Below are 26,918 nucleotides of genomic sequence, written 5' to 3' on the forward strand. Positions count from 1 at the left end.
ACACAGTCACTTTTGCATTTAGAAATTCCAGTGATACTGTGGATTTTGTACATTTCTGTTTATGCAAAAGCTTACAAAAGTAACAATGACATAGCATAGGAATTCCTGTCTTCTCCTCTGACATAAATAATTGTCCCAGACTATAACTATTACAATACCAATTCCCTTGTAATCTCCTATTGCTCCCCTGCATGTGTGGACAACAACACACACTTATGCTATGAATTATTACAAGCTATCTGTACAGTAACACAATTAATACCTTAAACACCTTGTGGGGTCCTTAGCTGCAAGTCACAAGAAATTGTGCCACCTACTGAGTCATCAACAGCATCTCCTGAAACTGTTCAATGTTTTTGGAAAGTTCCCAATCCCGCAGTGACTATCAGTGTGGCCCTTATCAGCTCCTCCTGGGACTGGAGGTGCAGAGTCAGCAGTGATAGAGCATGAGCCCAGCAGTTCTGCCAAGTTCCTGATAGCCTGGCAAGTTTTTTGTGTAATCTGAAGCTGAAGAATAAAATGCAGATTTTATTCCCTGCTTATCAGAACTAGCTTTTGGATTGAGTATCAGTGCTTGGAGTGGCAATGAGCAGAGTGCAGAGAGACGGGGAAGGTCACAGCTGACTCATGCTCAGCAGGAATAGCTGATCTGATAAGCTGTTCCTCTCGCCATGTGCAGCAACAGCAGGGCAGAGGTAATGTGCATGAGGAAGGTTAGCACGCTGCACCTGTGTGTGTAAAGGTCCAAACCAACCTAGATATGGACTGAGACTAATAGACCTAGGAGTACATGAGTTGTAAGAGGAGAGCAGTATTGTGGCCAAATAGTTAAATTACTTTTCTCCTTCCCTATGTATCAAACAGATGGAAACAATGGTGGCATTGCATTCAAGATTTTAGGAAATTATCTCTAAGGCTGAAACTGCAAAGGGTTGCTGAAACTCCCATTTCACTGCTCAGCTATTACAACAGGTCTTCACCTCGGTTCAAACTGCTGGTATAGAGTGTTAACAAGGATTAATAGATGTTACCTGAGATAAATTAAGCTTGACCATCAGACAAGTACCTGTGAGTTCAATTCTGCATTAGATGTTAACAGCTTGTCCAGTGCTTTATCACTGTTATAATTTGAGCTGCACTATGTTTGTTTCATGTGCATTTTGACTCACAACTAATATTTTTCATTTTAAAAGTATGGAATTAATACTATACAGAGCATATTTTCACAGCTGTTGAAACTTCCATCTGCTTTCTAGTGCAATGCAAAATGGAAAAAAAATAGTTTTATTTTTACAGAGATGGCAAAACAAAGATTGGGATTAATATTCAATGTCTTTCTCCTGAGATTAATATTCAGTGGTTAAATACATTACAAAATTTGAGCTTTGTGAGCACAACCACACAGGTCTTTCATCTCTAATTACACTCTCAAAGCCAAACATGGACTAAGAAGAAACACTGAGATCATTTCCATTATCAAGGTGGATGCTGATGATAAGGAATGCGTGACTTTATTACAAAGTAAGGCTGAGGCCAGCTCTTCTCTGTTACTGTAGGTAGAGCAACTTTGTTATTAGGAAAAAAACAAACAAAACTTTTCATCTTCTCTGCACTTTCTGAAACAAATATTTTATTTTGGAAACAGTTAAAGTAGCACTGAAAACTAATAGGGAAACCTGCTAGAGGAACTAAAAAGAAAAAAAATCAGGAACAGTGACTGTACCAGATGCCAAAACTGTTTCAGCAGAAGATTCACATACATGAAACATGACTTAGAAGATTTGGAACAAGAAACATTAACAGAAGTGCTGGTTCTGAGGACCTGGGTAGTCCTCAGGAATTGAACTAACATTTTGCATCAAACACAAAGACCTGCTCTGTGTGTGTTGTAAGATAAAATAATCCAAAGTTATTCTTCAAAATTTAAAGAACTAATTCAAAGTGCAAACTATTCAAAGAACAGTTAAAGTTCATGTCTGAGAAAGCACAGTACTGAGCAATTTCTACAGTTAGACCAAAACATTCCTGGTATGAAGATATTGTGTGGTGTAATAATTAAGGGCAACTTTCCCAGCTGCAACCACAGCCTTCTGTTTAGCAGGGAGAATCCAACTAGCTGGGGGCCATGACTTTTGTATCCTAGATTTCCAGGCTCCTGCCCTACAAGGAATACCTGGGTTATCTCTGCTTTTTCTTTCCACTACATAAACAAACACCTAGTTACACTGTCAGAACTTGTGCCAGGCTCCAAGGTCCCATTATCACTGGTAAAATGCTACATTTGCTGTCCATTAAAGTTTCACCCAGAAAACGGGGATTCTCCTCTCCCAGAGTTGATCCTCCACACACAAGCAGAGAGGAAACAAGAACTTGTAGCTGGAGATAGGGAACTACAGGAGGCATAACAAGCCACTGAGGAAAGATTTAGCTCGGCTTTAACCATGAAACCACAGCTCAGGTCATCAGGGGCTGAGAAACTGGAGGCTTAATTATGCCCAAATTAATCAACAGAAATCACAGTGATTATTTTCTGCCTGAAGGTGTTGACTGGCCCAGCAGATGAGGGATGAGCATAGAGCCCAGTTACTGAGACAGGCAAGAAACTGGAGTGGCAGGTGGTAAGGCTGGCCCCCACGGTGGAGGAAGGCAGAGCCCCTTTCCTACAGTGAAAAGACAGCAGTGAAGGAAAGGGGGAGACTTCCATGCCCAGAAATATCACTCCAAGGTTTGTCTGTTTTTCTGTTAAGTGTGAGCCCTTGCATGAGGCAGGGCTGAACTGCAGGAGCAGGACACTGGCCCAGGATATCAGTGCCAGGAACACACCACCCTGCAGGAACACACTTTCTCAATGGGCACTGTCACAAAACACTCTGGGAAAAGCTCCATGACACTTCCTACCCTCAGCCCCAGCTTGACACATAACAGTGACACTGCCCATAAGTCACAAATGTCATCAGCTCTCACAGCCTGGCTGGCACCACATTTAGGTAATAGATTAATGACTCTATGGTACATCCTTTTATAAATCACACTGCACATCTCAAATTCCACTACCTACCACCAGCATCAGAGTTTGCTAGTACAGTTGGAAAAAGCTCCTGCATGTGCACACAACACTTTTTGTTCAGCAAGCCAGAACTACCCAACACACAACTAAACAACAATTGAAATATTATATTAAAGGCTTTCCAGTGAACTTCATTGCTGTCACTTTCCTGGAAACTATATCCCTAGCTCAGCAGGGCAGTTCTTCTTTCTCTGGGCCTACTCTGCCCTTGATTTAAGACTTTTCATTCTTGGTTGTCTTCAGCCATCACTTCTCTTGCCACAAGAACCAGCAATTATTCGTATCTGACCTGCTGCCTATTCCCCAGAAGAAAAGCTAGTCTTCGCTTCCTCACATTTTTCAAGGAGTATTTCCACTGATTTGGCATGCTTTTAACATCCCTGCAAATAGCTTAGGCCAGGACCCTCCTCAAAACAGCCTGAATTGTTAAAGCCGTATTATTTCTTTATAATGTTGAAATTTGCTAGATTCACTTTAGAGAGTCCTTTTTTTAAGCTTCCTTTCAGCTATGGCTAGAGAACCTCAGTCCCCACAGACTTGAAAGTGACTGACACTATCTTGAGGAAAGCAACACAGTTATTATGTGTATTTGAAGTAATGCACACATTCAGCATAGGCCATGCTAAGCTTCCCAAACAGAGCTTTTATAATGAACAAGGCCATCAGCAAGTTGTCTCTAATGCCATCTGCCTGACAGATTGCTCCCTGTGTGTACCCTTTGGAGAAATTGAGCAACAGAGGTTGGCATAAGATTAACATTTGAAAGGTTGATGGAATGTTGGAGCTAAACAGCTGGTCAGGGCACACAGGTTCAGCCATGGAAAACCTGCCCCCTTCTCTGCAAAACGCCTTCTCTCACAGCCCTGCCTTGGCACACGAGACAACTGCATGGGCAGCCCCCTGCCAGCTGCTTCCAGCTCTGCAGGGATTCCGAGGATGATGTGGCTGGGCTGTGCCAGCCCACACTCTCCATGTGCAGAGTTTTACACAGCTGGAGCTGGGGAGCTTAGCTGTGGTCACCCTCAATGCTGCACAAACAGGAAGTGTCTCCTTTCATCACCAAACCAGAGTTCAGCCTCTAGCCCGTGGTGAGAGCATCCTTTCCTGAGAGCTGCACAAAGACTTTCAGATAAACAGGTGCTAGATAAACAGATGAACAGCTAAAACAAGCACTAGGCCTATGTTAACAACTAGTTTTGTTCATAAGAAGTGACAAATTCAGTAAGGAGGACAAGAACAGGGCAGATTCGTCACAGATATTGTGTGAAAACATTTGTTTTTTGACTTCTGCTGCCAGAATAATAATAAATGAATCCTCTAACCTACCTCTATGTGTCAGTAACTAAAAGCTTGCTGCAAACTGAACTAATGAAAGGCATCTACAGGTTCTAAGGGTCAGCATTGGAAAAGATCAGGCACTGCAATCTGTCCAGCATGTTAACTTCCTTCTACCAAAGCAGGATGCCATTTGTCTCTGGCCCTTATCAGTAGGTACTGCTCAGAGATAAAGAGCTATGAGGACCCAGTTGACACTGCACATTTAACACACAAAACTTGAAAGTGAAAACACACTGACAAAGACAGTGTGACATTATACCTGCAGCCTGGAGAGGAGGAGGCCTGCTGTGACCACACAAACCTTGACCAGCCTCTCAGGCTGATTCAAGCAGCAATGGCCAGCCTTCGCCAGATTGTTTCAGCTACACTTCTCCATTCAAAATCCCCAGTATCCATCAGCTTGGAGAATGATGTTCATCAACTCCAAAGATACCCAAAACCAATTTAGAAACCAAAGTAAAAATAAACTATTCAGTCTCTAGTTTCTCATTTTAGTAGTTTGGCTGTTTAACCTCGGGCCTCCTAAGTTAAAAACCACACCTCTTACACCCCGCATACACACACTGAATTTTTTTTACTGCTCACTCTTGTCAGGTTTTCACTGTAAGACTGATACTCTCTACTAGTACTAGGCAATACTTAAGAGTAAGCAGTTACAGGAAATTTAATAGTTATGGCCTTCCTGAGAGGGAAGGGAATGGAAAACAAATAAACAAACAAACAAACCTCAACCCCTCTCCCTTTAAAAGAAGTCTTCTCAATAACTCTAAAGATGAAATAGCTGAAAGTGAAAAAAAAAATCAGCAGGGACACAGCATCAACTGAAGTGTTTTAATAGAACCCATTACTGGCCCTTAAAAAAGGGTGATGGCACATACACACTCATTTATCATTTATCAAAAACAACTGCCAGACATTGGGAAAGAAGCCAACCTGTGTATAGCCCTAATTTATTTATTTGCATATAAAGATGAAAGCATTAGAGGGTTGGACACTGAATGGAAACCAGCCATCCTCACCCAGAGCACTGTATGTTGCTCATTAACTGGGAGTCCTGGGGTGTCCAGTCCACAAACCCAGCAGTGTTTAAGCAGGTGCTCATGGTTAAGCACGGTAACAGTTGGTAATTACACACCTGTGGATAAACCTTTATACATTAAAAGCTGTATACAAGCATTAACCAGTCCAGCTGAAGATTTGAGAGGTAAAGCCTTTTTTTTGCAGGCACAAATGAACATATGATGCCAGTGCTTAGAGCTAGCTGAGAACAACAGTGCTGTGGAGTGCTGCTCAAAACAACAGGACAAGTAAAAGTGTCTGTGGACAGCACCACAAGCTCCTGCTTCCCAGCTGGCTCAGAGAATGGGCACCAGAACTGAAGTCTAAAGCATGGACACAGGTGACACGTATCTACAAAATATAATGCAAACATACCTTTTGTTGTCCTAGTTGCAAGTAAAGGAACAGGAAAAACAGTTAGCATATTTAATCTAAAGAAAAAACCCAAAAAACTACCAAAAAAATCCCATCCAAAGTGCAGTCTTTGTCAAGGTGTGTGTTTTATTGCTATATATTGTAACTGATCTAGGCTATCATGCAGAAGGAAGAAGCAAATATCCCCACGTGTCAGCCTTTAGAATCATGTGGTGTCACCAGTATGACCTTACCTTCCCAGCTCTTCCTCAATTTCGTAAACGTCCTCCACCTTCTGTTGCTTGAAGAGAGCCATACTTGGTCTTTCATTGATGCTCAAGGATGATGCAACTAGAATATTAATGAAGAATGACATTCATTACATCTTGCAAGAGCCTAAGTCTCCATAACACTACATTGAGACATATTGTTATTCTCACACATCTCTACACCCAACAGCATATCTTGTCAATATAATGTGCTTTGCTCTATGAATCCACTACGCTGCTTCCTTCAGATGCACTGGGGACTTACAGGTTTTATATCTCTATACAGCTCCTGCATATTTTTAAATTGCAGTCATTGGCATCTGACTGGTGCATATTGTAAAGCATATTTCACAAGCAAACAAAGCTCTGTTTTGATCCTTTAGAAATAAGTTCAATTCAGTGTTGCAAGAAGATTCAGCAGACCCATAAAACAGGACTAAGTATCCAAGAGCGATTGCAGTATTCCTGTCAAACTGAAAGGCATACAAATTGAAGATTTTTCTCCAGCAAAAGCAGGTAATGTAAGAAGAAAATACAATGTAAAAATCTAACAATTCCTCAATACACACCCAAGCTGCCATCATTCACTCATCTCAGAAAAAAGATTGGTTGCTTTGTTTGCCCCAGCCCTTTTTACAAACCGCTGTCTTCTAATACATGGGTGGCATGTTGAGTATCAATTCCTTTCCAAACACTCTCCTTCTATTACTTCAAAGGAACAGAAAGTCTCCTAGCACTTCCACATAAATATATATTTTATGGAGAAAAAGTTCTTGACTTCTTTATGTCAAGCAGAAGAGCTGCTACATCAACACTTAGAGCCACAGCTGCACCACTGTCAGATGATGAGGAGTATTTCAGTTATACATCAGAACTGTGACAGTAAGTTAAATCTCCCACAAAGGACCCATCCCATCCAAGCCCGGAGCCTTGCTTTAAAAGGCTGAGGACAAAGCTGTTGCAGAGTGTTCAGACCCCTAGTGGTACCTCTGATGCACTGGTGTTTCCCATGACTTATCACTTCATGTTATCCTATCCTGCCTTCCACAGATATCTCTCCCTGGCTTTCACTCAACAATCACACTTAGCAAATGCCCAAAATAGATCAAACACTTGATGACCCAAAGCAACTGCCATTGGCACAGCATAAGGGGGTAAGCCAACAAAAGATAACCTTCACACACTTAAAATTCATCTGAAATAGAAGTTCTCACATAATCACCTTTTATTGCTGTATCCAACTCTCCTTAACATAGGCCAAATACCACAAGGTAGCAAAGTACTGCTTATCCTGTGTGAATAGTTTTACTACAGACATGAAACAAAGCTGTAACAAACTCAGAAATAGGATACAGGCTCTGAGATGGCAGTTTCAGGCACTAGAAACTTTCAGGCACTAGAAACATGTCCTGCCTCATCTCTTAACATTCTTCCTAAACTCTGCCCAACCATAAAATAGGATCATATTTACCCTAAGAAATCACAGTTTCCAGCATATATTTATACACACATACTTAATATCAGTACAATCCCTGGATAAAGACATTCTTATTGCAGTACAGAAGGGCCCTTTTTAGTGCAGCTTGTCTTACATCAATCTACAGAAACCCATTCTTCTGTAGAGAGTGACAGAATCCCTCTCAAGAGGAGTTCTATTTCTCCCCTGTAATGAAGTTTTCCCTGCACAGGTAAGTTATTAGCCTGTCATTAACAAATTATGTGACAATCACTGACTGGTTTATACATGTCAAACCCATGATAAATATCCACCCACCAGTGAACAAGAGCAGAATACAGAAATCAGAGGTGAGAACAAAACTGTTGGAGCACTTCCCTTGCCAACAGCCTTGCATTTTTTTTCCTTAGTGTTTCTTCTGTCCTAAGGAAACCAGTTTCAAGTGACTGAGGTAACAGCTGAATAATCTGACTTTCTCAAATACACCTGACATAAACTGAATCATTAAACCCTTTGCCAAACTGCATGTTTGTTGAATGAATGCATCATTCCCTGTGGCACGCTTTTATATTACAAAACAATAGTTACACTAAACCAAAATCCCAAACCCATTAGAACAGACCAAAGTAAAAACTTCCCGTATTAACTGTTTTATAATACTGAAAAATGACCAGAATCAATTCAGAACCAAAACCAGACTGTTTTATATTAATGATCTGGAAAGAAAACCCCAAAACTCCAAACCCATTAAACAAAGTTACATTGTCTTCTAGTTTTGGTGTTTTATGCTAAAACTAAATAGATTTTTATAAGCATTAAAGTATTTTCTTCTTTCACTTTCATTCCTTTTTTCACCTTTTTTTCTTTTTTCTTCTATCCCACAAAAGACTAAGCAATTCCAACAGCAAAGAAACCCCCAAACAACCCAAGTGGGTTTTACCCTCTGTTTTCAAACAAGCGTAGCACTGTTTAAAATTCTATTAATTTCAGCAAACTCTTACTTTCACTGAAACATTTTCCTATCAGAAAACAAATATACTTCTGCCAGGAAATTGAGTTAATAATTACTAGCTGTAATACAGGTATTTTTACTTTCTTTACTTTTAATATACTTTCAATTACTACTACTACACAAAACACATCCAGCATCTGAGCAATTCAGCCCCATTATAGAATTATAGAGCTCCTGCCACCAACTCTCAAGAGCTCCCTTTCTGACCTCCCAAATTTACCCTGCAGTGGTGTGGTGAATAACCCCAGACTGTATTTCCAAGCCTCCACTTCAAGCATATGTACCAACCACACTGGCACTGCAGCTAATTGCAGCTGCCAGCCAAGGGCAGGGATCCCAAAGGCCGGCATGCCTGAGCGATGAGCTGGGTGGGAGCACAGCCTGGACACTCAGGGCACAGGGGAAGCCCGCAATGCAAGGAACGCTGGCATGGAACGGGCACAACCCTGCTCCCCGTCCCTCAGGCGCCTTCAAGGATTAGTGCTGCATATAACTCACATCACTGCCCCAAAGTCAAGGGAGACCTCGCCTCAGCGATCTGTGTTTCTCACACAAGCAATTGAAAGGCACAGGAAAGGCTGAAACACGCTGATATTTCACAAAAGAGTCAGAACTGAGCGTTTCCCTCACACACTAGGCAGGTGAGCATTGCCATTTTGGTCTTTTTGCAGCTGGTGTAAATCAGCACTTTGGCTGATCAGCCAAAGCAGGAGCAATTGCCACAGATTTCCACCCTCTAATTCACATCTTCCTTCTTGACTGTTCTCCACAAGGATGCAGGCCAGGCCAAACCCGTCCCCTCCACCGTGTTGTGCTGTTCCAGGACACCCGGCTCACCGGCCAGAGGAGCAGGTGCAAAGAAAGCAAACTGAAGTTTTTTGAGGGGAAAGGCAGGAAGAAACTTGCAGATGAATGATGGAAGTTGCACAGCATTCGCTGAATACAACAACAAACTGAGCCTGAACCCTGGACCAGCCGTCCCCGATGGCCTCGGACAGGAGCAGCGCCAGAGCGAGCGGTGTGTGGCACCAACAGGGGCACCCGTGGAACCGCTGCATTGCCCGGGCCCTGTGGGACCTGCTCGGGGATACAGCTGCCCGTGGCGGGGGTGCTGTGGGGAGCTGCCTTTCCCCCCGGCTGGCGGCTGCGGGCACTCACAGAGCCAGCGCAGACACCGTGAAGAGGCCAGGGGTTCGTACCCCGGCAGCCCCGCGGGAGGGACCGGCCGCAGGCCCCGGAGCTGCCCGGCCAGAGGGGCTGCACAGCCGCGACACCTCAGCCCCTGAACCGCGGCACAGGCAGGACACGGAGCGGGAGCGCCGTGAGGGCGACTCAGCGCAAGTGACGGACCCAGAGGAACACGGACAGGGGAAGCTGCGGAGGCGCTGCCAGCTGAGGGGACTGAGGGGGCTTACCGCGTCCGCCGGGCTCCCTGGGGCGCAGGGTCGGGCCGGAGCGGGCGGGGGCTGAGGGCGGAGGGGCCGCGCCGGCCGGAGCAGCCCCGGGGCCCGGTCGGCTGAGGGAGGCGCCTGGCTCCACGCTCCGCCCAGGGCAGCCCCGTGAGGAGCGGGCGGGCGGTGCCGGGCTGGCCGCAGGGGCATGGGGCAATCCCCCCGGCCTCAGCAATCCTGTCTGGAGCCGATACAGCCTCCGGGACACCCGGCACCACCCCGGCTGTGCCAGCCCTGCACTGTCCCTGATGGGATGCAGATGCCTCAAACGGGGCCAGTTCAAAGCCTTCCAGCTCACCCGGGCTGACTGGGAAACATCTGAGATGTAGAATCCCATTTCCTTGCTTTAGTAGATACAGGATACGTGGAGGCAATACCAAGAAAATAAGACTGAGGAGGCAAATCCAATTGAGAGGCACTTAAGTTGTATAAGCTTTGTTTCTGTATTCTATACAAGCTGAAACACAAACCCAGATTGGCTACTGCGTGGTCTCAAACTCACTGTTACCCAGTGAAATTGCCCATTGTTTCAAGAGACCACTGTGATAAAGAATAGCACAGGCTCCCAGACCTCACTGTGCAGCTCCAGCTGCCTTCACATGCACTCTAACAAACCTCTGCCATCCTGCTTCCCAAGCTGCCACAGCCCCAGAGCTGGCTTCCAACCATGGCATCCTTCATCTGTTCACTCTCCTATCATAATGACATCCCCAAAACCTGTAAAACTAGATTTTCTCTGGCTTTATTTGGCACACAGTAACTGCAGTAAACACTCTTAGTAGTCTGTACATTTCTTTGAGGCAGGTTAATATCCATCATTTGCTAATGAGAAATGATGTAGGGTTGTTCACACCTTCAAAATAAATTGCCTTCACTTCCAAACCTCTATATGATTAATGTAACACAATGGCAAATTATCATACACAAATAAGCAGGATGTTCTTCTGTGCAGTAAGGTGTGAAGAAAGATAAATTTAAGAGTGGTTTTGTTTCAGGCAAGTACCTAAAGGCAGTGCTCTCTATTACCACAGTTAAAAAGAAACTTGGCTTGTCCCAAGTCAAGAGGACTGAACTGTGCCCTTGATTGCCTGCGCTGGGAGTGGTGTCCACAGCCCAAGAGTTCCACCCAGCTCTTCCAAGTCCAAAAGGAAAGTGGCTGCATCTGATACTACACAGGGTGGAGGACAGGAAATGGGAGCAATAGTAAATATTTCAAATGGCAGTAGAAGCATTCAGAACTCTCTCTCAAAGGGAAATAAATATATTTAATTTCTCACCTTTTGTTTTACAATGGGATATGATCACGTGGAAGTCACAGCAGTCATACTTCAAAATTCTCAGAGCAAAGGGCACATGAGGAAGGCTACTGCTTTTGTTTGCTCCTAGCTGCAAGGAAGGAGCAAAATAAAACACCCTGAGAGACTACAACTGCTTTGGAAATTGAGTCAAGCTCTCCCTAGACCTGTGTTTTGTTATGTTGTAGCGTATTTCATTTACAAATGGTTTGTTCCATTCCCCCCTATATTGTTAAGCTGTACATTCCTACCTAGATGTCTATCTTCCCTAGACCTACCCCTATATCCAGAAAGTTTGTCACTGATGGACACGATGCATTGAGGATTCTTCAGATAATCTGACACACAGAGCTGCTTTGTGAGGCAAAGAAAGCCTTTATTTCAGGGTTTTCTCAACCCTTATAAAGATTCTCCCACCAGGTTACCCTGATTGGTAGAAGGAACAACACCCCATTGGTGGGACCAGAGAAAACTCACCAAGAACATCTGTTCAGTATTGTTTGGAGAAATATAATCTATTTACAATAACACAATCCTGGAGAGAAAACTGTCCCCAGGAACTATCCCCCTGGGAACAGATGAGCCCCTGACAGACTGAAACTCTCTCAGGCTCAGAAAACCTGTCCACAAAATTTCCCTGTTCCTCCTCCCACTACCTGTCAATTCCCCTCTATACCAGCTCCTTGGTCCAGAAAGTTCCTTGTCAATCCCCCTTTTTGTACCTGGCCCTGCTTTGGAAATCCCCTAATCTTTGCTGCCCTATTGGTTTGTTTAAATTGTTCCCTCTTCTTGTGCTCCCCTATTAGTTGGTTAACTGTATATCCCACCCTGGGATCTTCCCCTGTGTACTCTTTATTGGTTGGAAATTGTACTCTCCCTTTGAGACCCCCCCCTATTTAAACCCTTGCACAGCTTTGTTTATTGTCTTTCATTCCTGGGCTCTATAGAAGAATAAATCCTTTCTGGAACCTATACAAATGACCTCTCCCTCGTCTTTACCTCCACCTTTGGTACTCCAACTATTCCTGTGCTGTAGAGCCTCTAACCTAGCTAAGCTGCACCTGGAGTTTTTACTCCTGAGAGCAGCCCACTCTGTGGCATGGTGAGCGAGCAGGTTGAGTCTGGCACTGCCTCATGGACCCAGAATAACCTCACTTTGAATAAAGGTTTCCAAGAGCAGCAAAGGTATTTAATCCCACCCCTGCTGCCACGTCCATAGGGCTTGTAAGCTCAAATACAGGTTCTGCCTAATTAGGAGGTTGTTCTTTCATGGTTCTGTTATTCACCCTTGAAACACTACCTTAAGACTTCTTTGTAACATCTTTGGATGAAGGTAAAAGCCTTTATCTGCATACAGGACAAGAACAGAAAACTCAAACCTGAGCAGTGTTTCAAGTGGGCAGCACCAGGCAAACACTGCAGCCATGCATTTACCAGCTTCCTTTAGAAGTGACAAAGTAGGAAACTCATACCTTATGTTCCAAAGGGGGAGTTCCAGGATTAAAAACCACAAAAACAACACCTGCATTTCATAAAACAGGCAAATAACTTATTCCACAGTTTAATCACCAATCACAGTGCCTGAAGACATCACTGATTCCATCCATCAGCTCAAACTTGACATCTCAGGGGCAACTCCCTGCACAACCTAGTTGGTTTGTACACACCAAAGGTACACTGCATTTGAGAGACAAAGGCAGGATGCAGCTGCTCAAGACTGAGGGAATCTTAGTTAGCCAAAGGCATCTTAATTTACCAGGAATATTCTAGCATTGAATGTTTTAATTACTGGAGGTATGTATTTTTAATAACTGTGGTTTTTAAAATCACATTCAGTATGTGAAAAACAGAGTTCACTCTTTAGAATTTTTAGTTTTATAAAGGATGAAATATTCCAGTGCTGGGGTGCTTTTGGCAAATGGCCAAAGAGCACAGAGGTAGCTTAAAATCCTGTTCTCTAAATATGGTTACATTGCTGGGGTTACATGCATATTCATTAGCTTATACATTATTCAAACCTTCCTTTGAGTTTTTGATGTTCTAGGAACTCTCATTTGGTTTTAAGCCCTGACTTGTCTGCAGGGTGTTCTGTAAATTAGGTCCATATATTTTATTTCTTCCTGTAGTTTTATCTTGTTGGTTCACCATCCCTGACAGAACTGATAGTCGATAAATCCTTCCCAGCTTATGCTCTGTTTCTTGTCACTGTTGCCTTATTATTACTTTACACGATTCTCTGAATTCGCTACATAGAAATATTTTAGTCTCTCTTTTAACATTTTGCTAAGGCCTATAATATATTTATTATACTACTATTCATATGAACTGTACAATGCATACATAAACTGACAGATTATATAAAGCAGTTAAAAGTAAGCATAAGTTGTACTATATCAAAATACTTGTGATGCAAAAAGCTAATCTATGAATGTGGAAGCCAACACTATTTTATCATTTATACCAAGTATATAGTCCTGCATTTTGCTTTCTAGTCTCATGCTCTGAAAAGCTGCCACTACAGGTGGGTATCCTTGAACTGTGGACAACTGCAGCTTTTCCAGCAGATCATCACAGTGCAAATACCACTCTGCTAACTACTGATTTAACCTTCTACCTTATTTTCTAGGGGGGAAGTTTCCAAGGCAGAGCACACCCTTCCTTTGCATTATCTGAGGGAACATATTTCATCTGTGGGAATTCTTAATGCTCCAGCACTACATGGATTCTGCTTTCTGTTGAGGTCAGGGAGCTGCAGATAAGGAAGCTATGCTTAGCACTTCTGAAAATCCCAAAGAAGGAACACCTGATACCTTGTAATACCAGCAGATTCAGTGTGTTCTCTGCATCTCTGAGGCACCCAGAGCATAGAGAGACTGCAGGTATTTGGTCTTGGTTCAGAGTATGCCAGCTGTGTTTATCCTAAGTTATGCATTTCTTAGGAACCAGGTTTTTAACATACATCAGCCATACTCACACCCTTATTGCAATCCCAATGAGAGCAGATGCTTCAAGCTTAGTTCCAAGGAGCAAATGGGAGTCTCAGCTGTTCTTTACAGGCCCCAGCAGCTGTACAACCTACTCAAGCTAAGCATGCCAAGTATCCAAGTGAGGACATTGCTCCCCATGCACTCTCTTCCCAGAATTTTCTGTTTATTTCTCTGACTATAAACTTTCAGTAAACAGGACACAAGGTCTTTAGGCCATAGTTGTGTTCTGCCTCAACTGATGATCTCTATCCTGTTTTGTAACCCCTTGGAATAGATTTCCAGCTGTGCCAATATCTACTCCTATAACAGCTTGTCATTCTGTAGCAGAGACAGAGGACAAGAACTGTGCACTATTCACCTCTGCTATGAAAGACATGCTTGGATATGCAATTACAGTCATGGCCCAACTCTTATTTTTTCCTCCCTTACATTAAGCTATTAAGTTACGTAGCTGAATTAGCTGAGGTATTCAAACCTCTTTAAGGGAATCAATTCCAAAATGTAAAATTCATATCTGAAAGATATTGAGACTTGATTTCCAAATTAATTGAGTTTGGTTAAATTTTCAAAACAGCTGAAATTATTTATTTTACTACAAAAGACTGTCAGAACATCAGTACCAAGCCTCCTAAAGAAGTTTTTGGGGTGTCAGGAGATATTATACAAATATGTTTCCCAGAAAGTGTGTGAACTCTGAAAATGCCTGTGAATGCTCATGCAAATTTTGTCTCATTTCTTCCTCTTCTCCCAAAGATAAAGGATACCAATGACAAGCTTACCCAGTCAGCATCACCTGCATGCAACATGTCTATGGTTCACATCTTCATGCTTCAAAGCCAAATTTACATGTATGTTCCTTTATAGAGATTCTCTCAAACTCCATTATCAGCCAAAAATACAAGCTCTACCACTGGCTTGTTCTGATGACACCTGCAGATATTTCCATCTGTTACAGGGGAAAAAAAAAAGGAAGAACCAGAGCAATATATAAAGCAATAAACAATTTATTTTTTCTTTACATCAATCTTTGTGAAGATAGTATCACTTTTGTTTGTGATTCAAATTTCTTGTACCGCATATTGCTGATTTTTAACATGGCACTTAAGGGAACAGTCACTTAAACAGCTACACAATTTCATTAAATTAATCAATTTTCCGTTTCTCAGTTATGTGTCTGAACATACAACTGTCAAATTTAAGACCATTCATTCATGTTTGATGTCTTTTAAGGAAAAAAAACCTCTTTCCTTTTTGCTGAAATACCATGTTTATAAACACTGAGGGAAAGGGGAGAATCTCTCACAGAAGACACTGAAGGGAACAACAGAAAAATCATTTTTATTGATTACACAGGTGGTAAAAAGAACACCAAACAATGTGATAACACTGGATGATAACACTACCTGTACATATGTACAGGTCAAGCTGAAATACTGTGCAGTTCTAATAACTAGAGGCGTAGTGCACCAATTTTTTGCCTATTTAATAGAAGATTATAGACCCTCTAATGAAAAGTTTCACTTGGAAGCCATGCACACATGAATAGAGATAGAGGAATATTCTGCATGATGCAACTTAGTGGTCTGGGTTGTATCACATATTCTGGGAACCATGTATGGGGAACTCTTTGCATGTTACGTGCAAGGCCTTGAAGTTAAATTACCATCTTGGCAGTTGTTGTGTGCATGAACAGGTCAACTGCCCCCTATCTGGCTGGCATGAATGGTGAACCTCATGCACCACTTCAGAAGTTCTCACACAAACACAAACTCTTGGGCTCCATGCAGTTCAGCTTTGGCAGACAACTGAGGCACAGTGTATTTTGGCCTGGTTTCATCAGGATTAAATACTGCCTGTGTATCCTGCATGTCTCTAATGAGTTACTACTCCCCAAGGTAAGCAGATTTAAGCACCCCTAGAAATCTTAAGTCACACAACGACATTTGCAACAGCAAGCAAGGCAAGTGCCCCTGATGTTATTTCCTGCTATACGCATCTTATTTTTGTTCCACAGAGACTTCTAGTGGCCAAAGGTGAGAAGCCTCTGCAATTTTTTGACCTTTTAGCTCTTACTAAACCAGTAACAAGACTTAACAAAATGAAGCCAACAGCTTGCTGGAAACTTGAGCGTAACAGCATTGACTCATTTATTATCTGCAAGCTGACAAAATACCCAGAGACAACACAACTTCCACAGGGTTCCTAACATTCATGGGTAACAGTCACACTGTGGCAGAAGAAACAGAGCTACTTAATTTTACTGTACAACTGGAAACAACTTAATAGAATGAAACACAGCAACACATGCACACACAAACTGATCCATCAGCAAAACTCTAACAAAAATGGTCCTGTAATATTGCAGGTCTTGTTTTGTCAGCTACAGAACTTCCTGAACCATTGTCTTAAAGTTAGCTTTATCTTCACAACCCAAACACTTCGATGGAATCAGTCTGAAAACACCTCCTGTAGTCATAGGACTAGCTCATAGTGAAGTCTCAAAGCCAAACAAAAACAGATTGTAGGAATAGGGTAAGTACAACTATGTAAATTCTTCACCTTACTATTTCACTTGTGTTCACTGAAAGGAAGATCTTCACCTTAAAAAAGAATTCATTTAACACTTTACAACAATATTAAAACAAACATACAAACAAAAAGCCTACATTACATATTGACTTAGAGACCAGCTCTTTCAAAACCAAGACAGCATAACTAGAAAATTAGAAAACTTGGTCCCATTTTTGTATTCAAATACTGATTGTAAGTAGAAAAAGAATACAGTACATGCAGTAATATCAAAACCCTGCCCTCCAGTACACAACCAAAAGTAACTAGGGAATTAGAAAAAATCCCCAGCTACTGCTTACCACAGACAAATGTAGGGGACATTTTTGAAGACTAATAATATATAAATTAATATGATCACACCATCAGTTCCTCATTGGCAAAGATTTTCTGGCTAGGTAAAAATCATGTGTCATACAGGAAGCATAAATTTTATATCAAAATTAGTCCTCTAAGTTACAACTTCATTGATCAAATAGTTCCCTTCCATATAAACTAACAATATGCTTACTTGGAGAAGGCTGCAACTGTTATCTAAAATAAAACTTTTTTAAAAGTGCTGTGAAACAGAAGCAGGATTTCTCTCCGAACACACTTAAGTTGACTAAGATGATTACACAATTATACCCAATAAAGTACTACTGTTTCTGAAAAACAAAACACATAAAATACAAGCTTGATGCACTTCACTCTTCCCAATGATTAGTTTTGTTTTCTGCCAATTAACCACTTCCCCAGAGCTCAGTGATTTGCTAGTATTTGAATCCTAATTTTATCATGACACATTACAGTCAATCCAACATTCTGAAGATCCAACAGTTCAAGAAAAAATATTGCAAAAGTCCAGACAATAGCCAGCAAGAAAGAAGGTGTCCTCCTTCCCAGAACCATTTATGAGCACTGCTAGTCACCAATTTCAACAGCAGAAATAGCACATTTCAACAGCCTAGATGTTTCTCCTTACAGCTGTCTTGCAGGAAGTACATCCAACACTCACAGTAAGGCTGAGCACATTAGGAGAATATTGCATTTTTCTGTTGGAAAAGGATCTTCAGTTCCCGCGTGCACGTTGTGACCTTTAGATTCCTTTGACTGATTGGTAAATATTTGTATTATGAACCCATTCCCTACCACTATTGTACAATAGTTCCACAATCATGCAGACAGAACACTGTGTTTCTTCTTAAATTAGCTCCTAAAGCATGGCACTCCAGTGACAAGCTCCGTTTTTCCATAGTACCTGGAGTTTGGTTGTGACCTTTTTAAACCATTGCAATCAAAAAAGTGAATACAAATAAAATTGATGGAATAGAGTTTGATCTATAAGCCCCTTTGCATTAATGAGAATCTTTATCAACACAGCTGCTCTGAAAAGTAGAAATTATGTTTGCTATCACTGTTTCAGTACACACTTGACAGTCAGTGACAAAAATAGGTACTTAGGTACTTATTTTACCTTTACTTTAGAGCACATATATTCAAGTGTTCTGTTTGGTGATCCATTGCATGACACTTCAGGAAAAGACAAAGGAATCTTCCTCCCATGCTTTTCTGGTTAGTGACCTCAAGAATGGCTGGATTGAGCTAACCTGAATCCAAGAAATATGATGTCCTCTCACATTGAGCCTGCACTACAAAAAACATGATTACATAAAAAAACCTCTAAACTCAGAATGGCAATGAATGTAACAGAGCATGGACATTTCTTATTGTTTCACATTTAGGCATTAATGGTGCACTGTGAGAAAACAACTGTCAATTCAGCTAAAAGACTAAACGGAGACAGATATTAAGTGCTCTACAAATGACTCCATGAACATAAATGTAAACAGAATTATTTGGCCTCCATACAAAGTGGTATTTCTGAAAGTCCTGGGATTTGAAAATCTGTCCTGCATATTTCCAAATGCAATGAGTTTACATTCTGTTTGACAGGATTAATAAAGTGTTTTGGAGGTTTTCTCACTTTGGTCATGATCCCAAGGAACAGTTTATATTAAGCAGTTTCAGCTGTCCTCCTCATCATCACTAATAAGGTCTCTTTTTTCTACACAGGTCTCTCTCTCACGCAGGAAGTCCTCGCGAATGGCTTCCAGCTCCGTCAGCTCCAGGCGCACTTTCTCCAGGTGATATGCCCTGCGGTTCCTGATCTGGCGTAATGGAAAAGGATTCAGGTCTCCAAAAGCAATAGCAGTCAGTTTCCTGCAAGATTACACAATGGTAGAAGACAATAATTCATATTTGGTGGGCTTTTAAATCAGTTTTAAACTTCGTCTATATTGACTTCTATCATATGTCACATATCTCTGGTCTCTTTCACACTTGATAGGTCTCAGATGCTATCAATATTTCAAGAAATTTCTATAAAGCATTCAGACTTAAGGTTATTTCAAGTGATAAAGTGTAATCAAATGCTCAAGAGTTTCCCCAAGCCACTTGTAAACTGTGCTCTAGAGATCACCGCCTTGAAATGCTGAGCAGGAGACATAAGCTTGGCTATCAGAGCTTCCTTGGCTGCATTGAATGCTCAGTACATCCAGTTACCCGTTACAGATCTGATAACTTCCTCCACAGAACCCTCTGCAGCTCCTTCAATCCCAAGCCACTCAGCCCTCCAGTTAATCAAGATAACCTGACAATCAAGAGACCAGATAAAGCCAGGGACAACACAAATGTGGACAAGGATAAAGCAGAACACAGACAAGCCAAAGTTTCCAACACAGTGAGAATGTTCTGGGGTTCTGCTACCTGCAGCACAGAGACCTCTGGGCCAGTGTCAAGCCAAACTTGCCAGGGCACAATTGCACCACAAAGGATCCAGCCCCCTTCCAGAGTCATACTGCATCATATCCTCCTGCAGTCCCAGCAAATCCAGCAACTGGTCAGTCTAATCAGTCCAAAAAGACTGTATCAAACTACATCATTATTGCTGATCTACACCCAAAAACATCTCATTGTTTACTAAGGAAAAAGGGGAACCGGAATATTTAATTTATTCTATTTCAATTATCAGAAATAAATATTAAGAAAACTTCTTTGGACAGTTTATTTAATTGTAGGTTTGTATTTTTGAGTGATCAAGGAATGATTTCCTGCTATTTCTACACAGAACATATTCCAGCAGCTTCTCTACCTGCACACAACGTACCATGGCTCTGTAAAAAAACCCAGCTATGACATCCTGTAACTAGAATACAATTATGCATGTGTCTGTAGAGACCTTTCTCTTATTACAGAGTTTGAACTTAAACTCCGTGCAGAATGATTTAAACTCATTCAGAACATCCATGAATTCTAATCTAATAAATATTTCTGAATTTTCCCTCTACAACAGGATCATTTTTTGTCCGTATCAAGAAAGAACTCATCCTGCGTGCTTCGGTACTGCTCAAATGTTGATGATATAAAACTGGTACAAACACAGCAGAATAAGAAATCAAGCAGTTTGAATCATGTCCTGTCAGTCCTAGAAGACAAATCCATATTCCCTAGGTGGCACTGCTCTGCTTCCACTCTTAAAACCCCAAACGGCAGAGACTTAGAGATCAGCACAGAGCATATCTGTATTCCAAGCATCTTTGATGTACTGAATTCTGTCCTCACTTGAACTCCCCATTTCCCAGTGATCCCTCATTAGTTCATTTTGTTAACACCAAATTCAGCAATTTTAGCAATCTTTAAAATAGGTAATTTCAGCACCAGAAAGTTTAGACAGGAGAATCAAGATATTGTTTCCATAAGTGGAAGAAGAATGGAAAGCCAAATATTCACCTCTGATTAATTATAAAAATTTTGTTTGAATTGGGTAAGGAAAAAAAAAAAAAAAAGATTTTTTTTCTCTCTGCATCAATCCCAGCAATCCCTTTCGAGCACAAGATTATTCAGCCTTAACTTCTCTCCAGTCAAAACTAAAACACAGTAAGTAAAAATAATAAAGCTCTTGCAGCAGGAGTCAAAGTCTAGGCCTAAACTGATGTGGAGTTTATTATGCTAAAAAGAAACAGCTCACATTTCAATATACAATTTTGCTCTAAATTGAAAATTAGCGAGCTTCAAAAGATGTGCAAAACATTTTCAGACATTAAACCAATCCCAATATGACTTTTCTTTTTAAGATTAACCTGCTGCTCTACAGTCTTGAAACCAGGAATCTAAACACTAATTTACCAACTGTAAGTCCTATGCAAAGACTGAAATACAAATTAGATACTTTTCTGGTCTTATTCTCTGCTTCCAAGTTTATCTTAAAATCAGCTGGAACTATGTGGCAGGAGCCTGTGCATTAACCATGCATAAGGGGGACACAGCTCACATCTTTAATGCTTGAGCCAGGATATACTTTTATTTGTCATAAAATATTTTACTAACAAGTTACATCTGTAATGCAGAGGAAAAACTTCACCTATGGTTAAAATTCAGATGTGTTGCTACCATGATACAACATCTAAACAAGGTAATCTCATTCACACACAAAAATTACTATTTAAACCTACATCACTTCTGATTTGTCTCTGCTAGATAAAAGTGCTCGTGACAAATCCTAGCAGTTGGCTGCATCTCTAGTTGCTTTATGTCTGAATTAGGATCTAGATGAAAACAACACCAAAGCCACAAGACAGACATCTCCCATGGCTCACTAAAAGTCCTTCAGTGCCACCCCAGTGTGAGTTACTCACCTGGCATCAAGGATGGTGCGTGTGAAATAGCGAAGGTACTTGAAAATAGACATTGAATCTTGCAGTTTTAAGATTTCCTCTTCTTTGTACTTAAATAGTGCCAGGGCAAATCGGAATATTACCTGATAAAAACACATACAATATTTAGTGCTTTGTAGGTACAGAATACACTGAGTCTCATTATCATCTTTACAAACTCCCAACAAGAGTTCCTCATGCACAGGCTGCACTTGAGCCTTCTCATCACATCTCCCTCTATCTACCTTCCCTGCCCCAGCCCCTATTTCCAAAAGCTGGAAAATGTTTTGAATGGTTATTTATGCACAGTTCCTCCCTTGTTTTTTTTCCTACCAGTCCTTTTAACTGACAGGAGTTTTGCAAACAACCTTTCTTTAACCCTGCACTCAGTAACACCACAGAACTTTGTTATCAGGTAACAAATGAACAAATCAGCCCATTCAGTTCACCTTTGGTCCCTCATAGAGGAAGGAGTCCCAGATTTTGAAAAGGATGTCACTAACAACACTGTCCACAAAAACCACAAGAAACCAGTTGAAAGTGATGAGAGTATAATCAACTTTATATTGTTCAAAATGAGCATGTAGTCGTGGAAGCTTTTCACTCAATAAATCCTTAAACACTCGCTGATCAACCTAAAGAGATGACAAATAGGGTGTTGTTATTGTTCAAATTTTCCAGCACATCATTTAGAGCAAGGCTGTTACCAATCTGTAAGTGCAAGTTTTTCCAGAAGTAACCAGGAAACCCAGGAATGTCTAGTTCACACTTCCAAGCTAGATCCACCCAAAGCACACACAGCTACCCCACTGCACATTTCCCTTGTCTGCTTCTAAACCCAGCCCCGGTCTCACAGGGCTCCTCACACACAGGGGGACTGTTTCTAGTACTGGTCACCAGTGCTGCACTGGTGCAAGAGCACAGGAGCAGAGAACATGCTGGGCAAACACTTGGCTGGAGGAGGCAGCCTGGACCAGAGCAACACCTGGAAGCAGGAATGCTACACTGACTACTGCCCAAAGCACTGCAAATGCATTCTCACCCTGCCCTCCCCCAGAGTCCAGCATCACCATGCCCCCAGATGTGAGGAAAAGAATAACACAGCTCAGGGTTGGGAAGCTATCAATGAAAAGAGGGGTAAAGGACTGCAGCTCCGAGCAGGACAACTGAACAACTATCTCACTGTTAAAGTCCTTGTCCAAACAAGAGTCCTGGTGCCTGGAACCCACACCTGTCAATTCCACTCCCATCCTCTTCCAAAGAGCCCTATCAGACAGTTGCAGAGGAAAGCTTTTGACTGGCTGCAGTTTACATGACCAGGCTTTATCAGAGCAGAGCACATACCTGGGATCCCAGCAGTGTCTTAGTATAATAATCACGGGGCATGAAAACTTCCACTATTGTTACTAGACACCAAAAAGCATCTTCCTGTTCCAAGTACAGAAGTGCAATTGCTACCAACCTAAAAACAGGGTTTATTTGGAGGAAAGTATTATTATAGTATCAGAAATAAATATCAAGAAACATTAGTGTAAAATATTTGTTTCTGTTCAGCAGAGATAAATGTATTAACAGCAGAGCACTGAACAGTAAAACTTAATGAAGTTTAAGATGGGGCAAAGCCATGCCTTCTCAGCCACACCAAGTATTTTATTCAGAAGACAGAAAAAGGCAAAAACTTGCTCTAAAAATTTCTTGAAGTGTTGGTGTTTCCAATTTTAAGAGCTCTCTAACACAGAGTCTAGTACAGAAAGGAGATGTTTATTCTAAGGGTGTTAGGTGGAAGTTCCCACATTACTACTACTGCTACTACTACCACCTCACCACATCTACCACATTACTCACTGCTTCTGTTCTACTACTTCTTCAGTGCTATTTCAAATGACAGACCTGGTCTAAGTTCAAAAGCCTATTCTGGTACATAAAATAGTGCACAAATGGACATCTATATCATGGGGATGAGACAGGGTGTTAGACCAACACACCTGCTTCAAGTAGCACCTTCTTTTACTACAGATCTCCAAGTAACAAAGTTATTCTGGCAAAGGCCAACTGCAATGAATCAGAATTCACAAGAATAACACAAGAATCCCCTTTAAATTCTGTAATTCTGATTGAAGACATCAGTGAAAAATGCTGAAATTTGTTGCCTTAACAATACAAAAAAAGTCTTCAAGCATTTATTTTCTGCTTGTTTTAAAAGAAGAAAATTTATTATCCAGGTCAACTGCTTTTTTCATTGGTTTAAAAAATGTGATAGTTATTTGTTTATTATAAATTATGAGCATACAACCCATAAGGCAAACTGCTGTTCAAAACTATGTTGCCATACATGGGATTTGAAAGGCTCAGTTATTACCCAAGATTGGCAAAAATCTTACCTGTTGAGCCCTTGGCAATATCCTATATCAGGATTTCTCCAGGAAAATGCCAGCAGCACATTTCGCAGCTTCTGGATCCCTTCAGATGTTGGGGAGGAGTAATGTTTGTTGTTTGGCAAAGTCCTCAAGAGATCCAACTCAATCTGTTTAGATGCAGGATTTGGTTTTTCCAGAGCTTTTTGAAGCAAGGTTTGGAAGTAGCCAGGAATGGCACTGTCCTTGAACTTTTTAACATGGAGATTGACACACCATTTCCACATCTTGGAACGGTGTTCATGCGGAATTCCAGACCGAATAAGGTTCTTCAGTTCCACACAGCATATCATCTCTCTATTCATTGTGCTTGCAAAATAGTTTTCCCATTTCACTCCTGTGGAGATCTCTCGATTTTCACTGAGTGAAAGTGATCTCAAGTCCAAAGCTCGTGATTTTGCTACTAGCTTCTCCTCATCATCATCCTCAGGGACGGTCTGAAAACCATATATATCATATTCACTGAAATGGAGAGGAAGAGAAAAGGTTTTAAAAATATGTTCAGTAGCCCTGAAGCTTTCAAGTTCCCACCATAAAGTTACTTCAAAGCCACTCTCCATAGCTCTCAAGTTCTTATTAAACATTTTTCTGAAGTATATTCTTCATTTAACAATTACTTGTACAATTCCATATACAAAAGACTTGGTGCCCATGTTCTTGTATATATTACCACACAAATTAAGCAATTCATTTAACAACATGGTTGAGTTGAAATGCACCCCTCCCCTCAGCAGCTGTACAGCAACACCTTCATCTGAGTTTGATACTGTATCTCAATTAATGAATAAATGTGTCAGTGAAACTTCCCAGTGTGGCCTTTCCCAAGACTCCCTGGCAGCCACACTCTCAACAGAGACTGTCACTGCTGGGGCCAAAGCCCCCCTGATGGTCCCCACTTGACTCCTGCACACCCCACACTCACAGCCAGGCCAGGTTTCCTCTCAGCTCTCCACCCCAGGCTTCCCTTGGCAGAGTCTTAGTCTCCATAAAACAATTTATTCAAGGTGCACACACAGCCCAGGCTGGTTCCACAAAATGTCCTCAACAAAGGAACCCCGTGACTTTTATCCCCTCACAGTCCAGGCCTTCCAAGTCTTGCTCCTCCCTCCGGAGTCCTTGCTGTGTCTCCCAGTGCCCCTCACCTGGCTGGTGCCACCAGGCCTTGTGCTTCTTGTTATGTAAAGAATTGGTAGTTCATGGCCCCTTATCTTCCAGATGAGACCACCCAGAGCTCAGTCTGCATCTCAACTTGCACCAGATGTATTCCCCAACACAACGTATTTATACAGCTAAAATTATTAAATTATAATCATAAATTTCATGACTGTTCCCTCATTAATGAAGGGAAATACAATAAATAACCCAAACCTGCAAATATATCCTCACTGTCTATTTTCCAGTGTTACAATAGAGCCCACTGGCCAAGACACACATACATTTAATTTAATAGGACCAAACTACCTGACCAGGTGGGGTTTGAAAAATGCTTGTTCTGGTTGTTCACTAGAGTCTACTTTCAAGGCATCTTCCAGTAACTGTGTGATGACTTCACGAGCAGGACTTTGATCCTCAGAACAAACAGGAGTTTTCATTTCTTGAAGCAAGATCAAGTATTTACTTTCAATCTGGCAGAGTTTGGCTTCTAAGCTGGTATACTGCAGAAAACAATGTATTATATAAATCTTCAGACACTTACTTTGTACTACATTTCTTTTAAAATCTGTCTCAATGCTATTTTATTGGTTTATGCTGCTTAGAAACATCTAAGTCAAGAACAGCCAGCTTAACTTTCCCATTTTTTTAACACCAGAAAACATAAAGCAGCATAGAAGACCAGATGTTTTTTACCACAAGTGTTTTTGCATATGGAAAATCTGAGAAAACCTTATCACTGCATTGTATGAAATACCATAAAATAACAAAATGGTTGCATTGTAGAATTTCTGTGCATGTTTGAACAAGAAAAACTTAAGTGGCATATGAGTTAGGTAATAGCATGTAAGAATTGTAAACACACACCTCTGTGCCAAAAATACAGCATTTAAGCCTGGCCACTGAGTCCATGGCTTCCAAGAAAACACAAGCAAGGCCTACCAAACCACAGCTACAGGTATCTAACCTTAGTTATAGATGAGTACATTTCCCCTAACCCCAAGCACTGGAAATCTTTACTATTTACCTGCAACATCTCTACACTCAAATTCACCCAAACAGAAATTACATTCACCATACCATAGTCATCCTTTGTGCTCAGGAGAAAGCTCTACTCAGTGACCTATCAAACCCTTACACATCCTGTCAATGACCTTTAAAAAAAAATCATTATAGCCTAAATTTTGAGGAAACAAATGTTTTCAGACATGTACATACCTTTGTTCATAAGTTATCAAAATGTTCCACCAGGTCACACAATTTTAAAAGCAATTACTTCTTTCAAGAATCCATTCAAAAAGATTGGTCTATAAGGACTGAGAGGACCTTTTTTTTAAGCTATCATATTTAATACATTTAAATTGTTCCATTTACTGGGTAGATTTACAGCTAAAGTATGGAAAACTGCTTTAGACATTGCCAAGTGAGAACATGCTGACCTTTGCCTGCCACTCTCTCTCTCTTGCTTCTGCATTTCTTCGTAGAGCAGAAAGTTCCAATATCTCCTTATTTAAAAATTTATTCTGGGTCTTATAACCCTGAAGATTGTCCTGTTGACAAAAAACAAACAAAGTGGATTATGCCTGTCAGTCAAAGATCACCTTAGAGATAGAAACAGCAGCTACTAATAGGACTTACAATTAAAAATATCAGGCTCAAATCAAATATTATTTTTGGACTTCATGTAAAGGAAACACACATGCCAAATAGGAGCACAGGGTGGTGCTGTGCTTCACCTGCATCCCTCCCAGTATTCCACTGCTGAGGAAGGCAGTTGGCTGCTGTCAGAAGAAAGGCAGAGA

At 41.3% G+C, this 26,918-nt stretch overlaps 2 protein-coding genes across 4 annotated transcripts in view; both read right to left on the reverse strand.

Moving 5' to 3' along the window:
• DAPK2 (death associated protein kinase 2) overlaps positions 1-15,102 on the reverse strand; it is a 37,766-nt gene extending 22,664 nt beyond the window's left edge. For both annotated transcript variants that reach the window (XM_058846927.1, XM_058846926.1), the window contains exons 1-3: positions 15,082-15,102; positions 11,284-11,392; positions 6,073-6,169 (exon numbers count right to left, since the gene is read on the reverse strand). In XM_058846927.1, coding sequence (XP_058702910.1) covers positions 6,073-6,169; positions 11,284-11,392; positions 15,082-15,087 — 212 coding nt within the window. In that variant the 5' untranslated portion in view covers positions 15,088-15,102. The remainder of the gene's footprint in view (positions 1-6,072; positions 6,170-11,283; positions 11,393-15,081) is intronic.
• A 174-nt stretch (positions 15,103-15,276) lies between these two features.
• TBC1D2B (TBC1 domain family member 2B) overlaps positions 15,277-26,918 on the reverse strand; it is a 31,789-nt gene continuing 20,147 nt past the window's right edge. For both annotated transcript variants that reach the window (XM_058846854.1, XM_058846855.1), the window contains exons 7-13: positions 26,556-26,666; positions 25,426-25,619; positions 23,932-24,426; positions 22,895-23,012; positions 22,000-22,185; positions 21,533-21,654; positions 15,277-19,058 (exon numbers count right to left, since the gene is read on the reverse strand). In XM_058846854.1, coding sequence (XP_058702837.1) covers positions 18,863-19,058; positions 21,533-21,654; positions 22,000-22,185; positions 22,895-23,012; positions 23,932-24,426; positions 25,426-25,619; positions 26,556-26,666 — 1,422 coding nt within the window. In that variant the 3' untranslated portion in view covers positions 15,277-18,862. The remainder of the gene's footprint in view (positions 19,059-21,532; positions 21,655-21,999; positions 22,186-22,894; positions 23,013-23,931; positions 24,427-25,425; positions 25,620-26,555; positions 26,667-26,918) is intronic.

The sequence above is a fragment of the Poecile atricapillus genome, chromosome 11, assembly GCF_030490865.1.
Source record: "Poecile atricapillus isolate bPoeAtr1 chromosome 11, bPoeAtr1.hap1, whole genome shotgun sequence".
Classification (NCBI taxonomy): Eukaryota; Metazoa; Chordata; class Aves; order Passeriformes; family Paridae; genus Poecile; species Poecile atricapillus.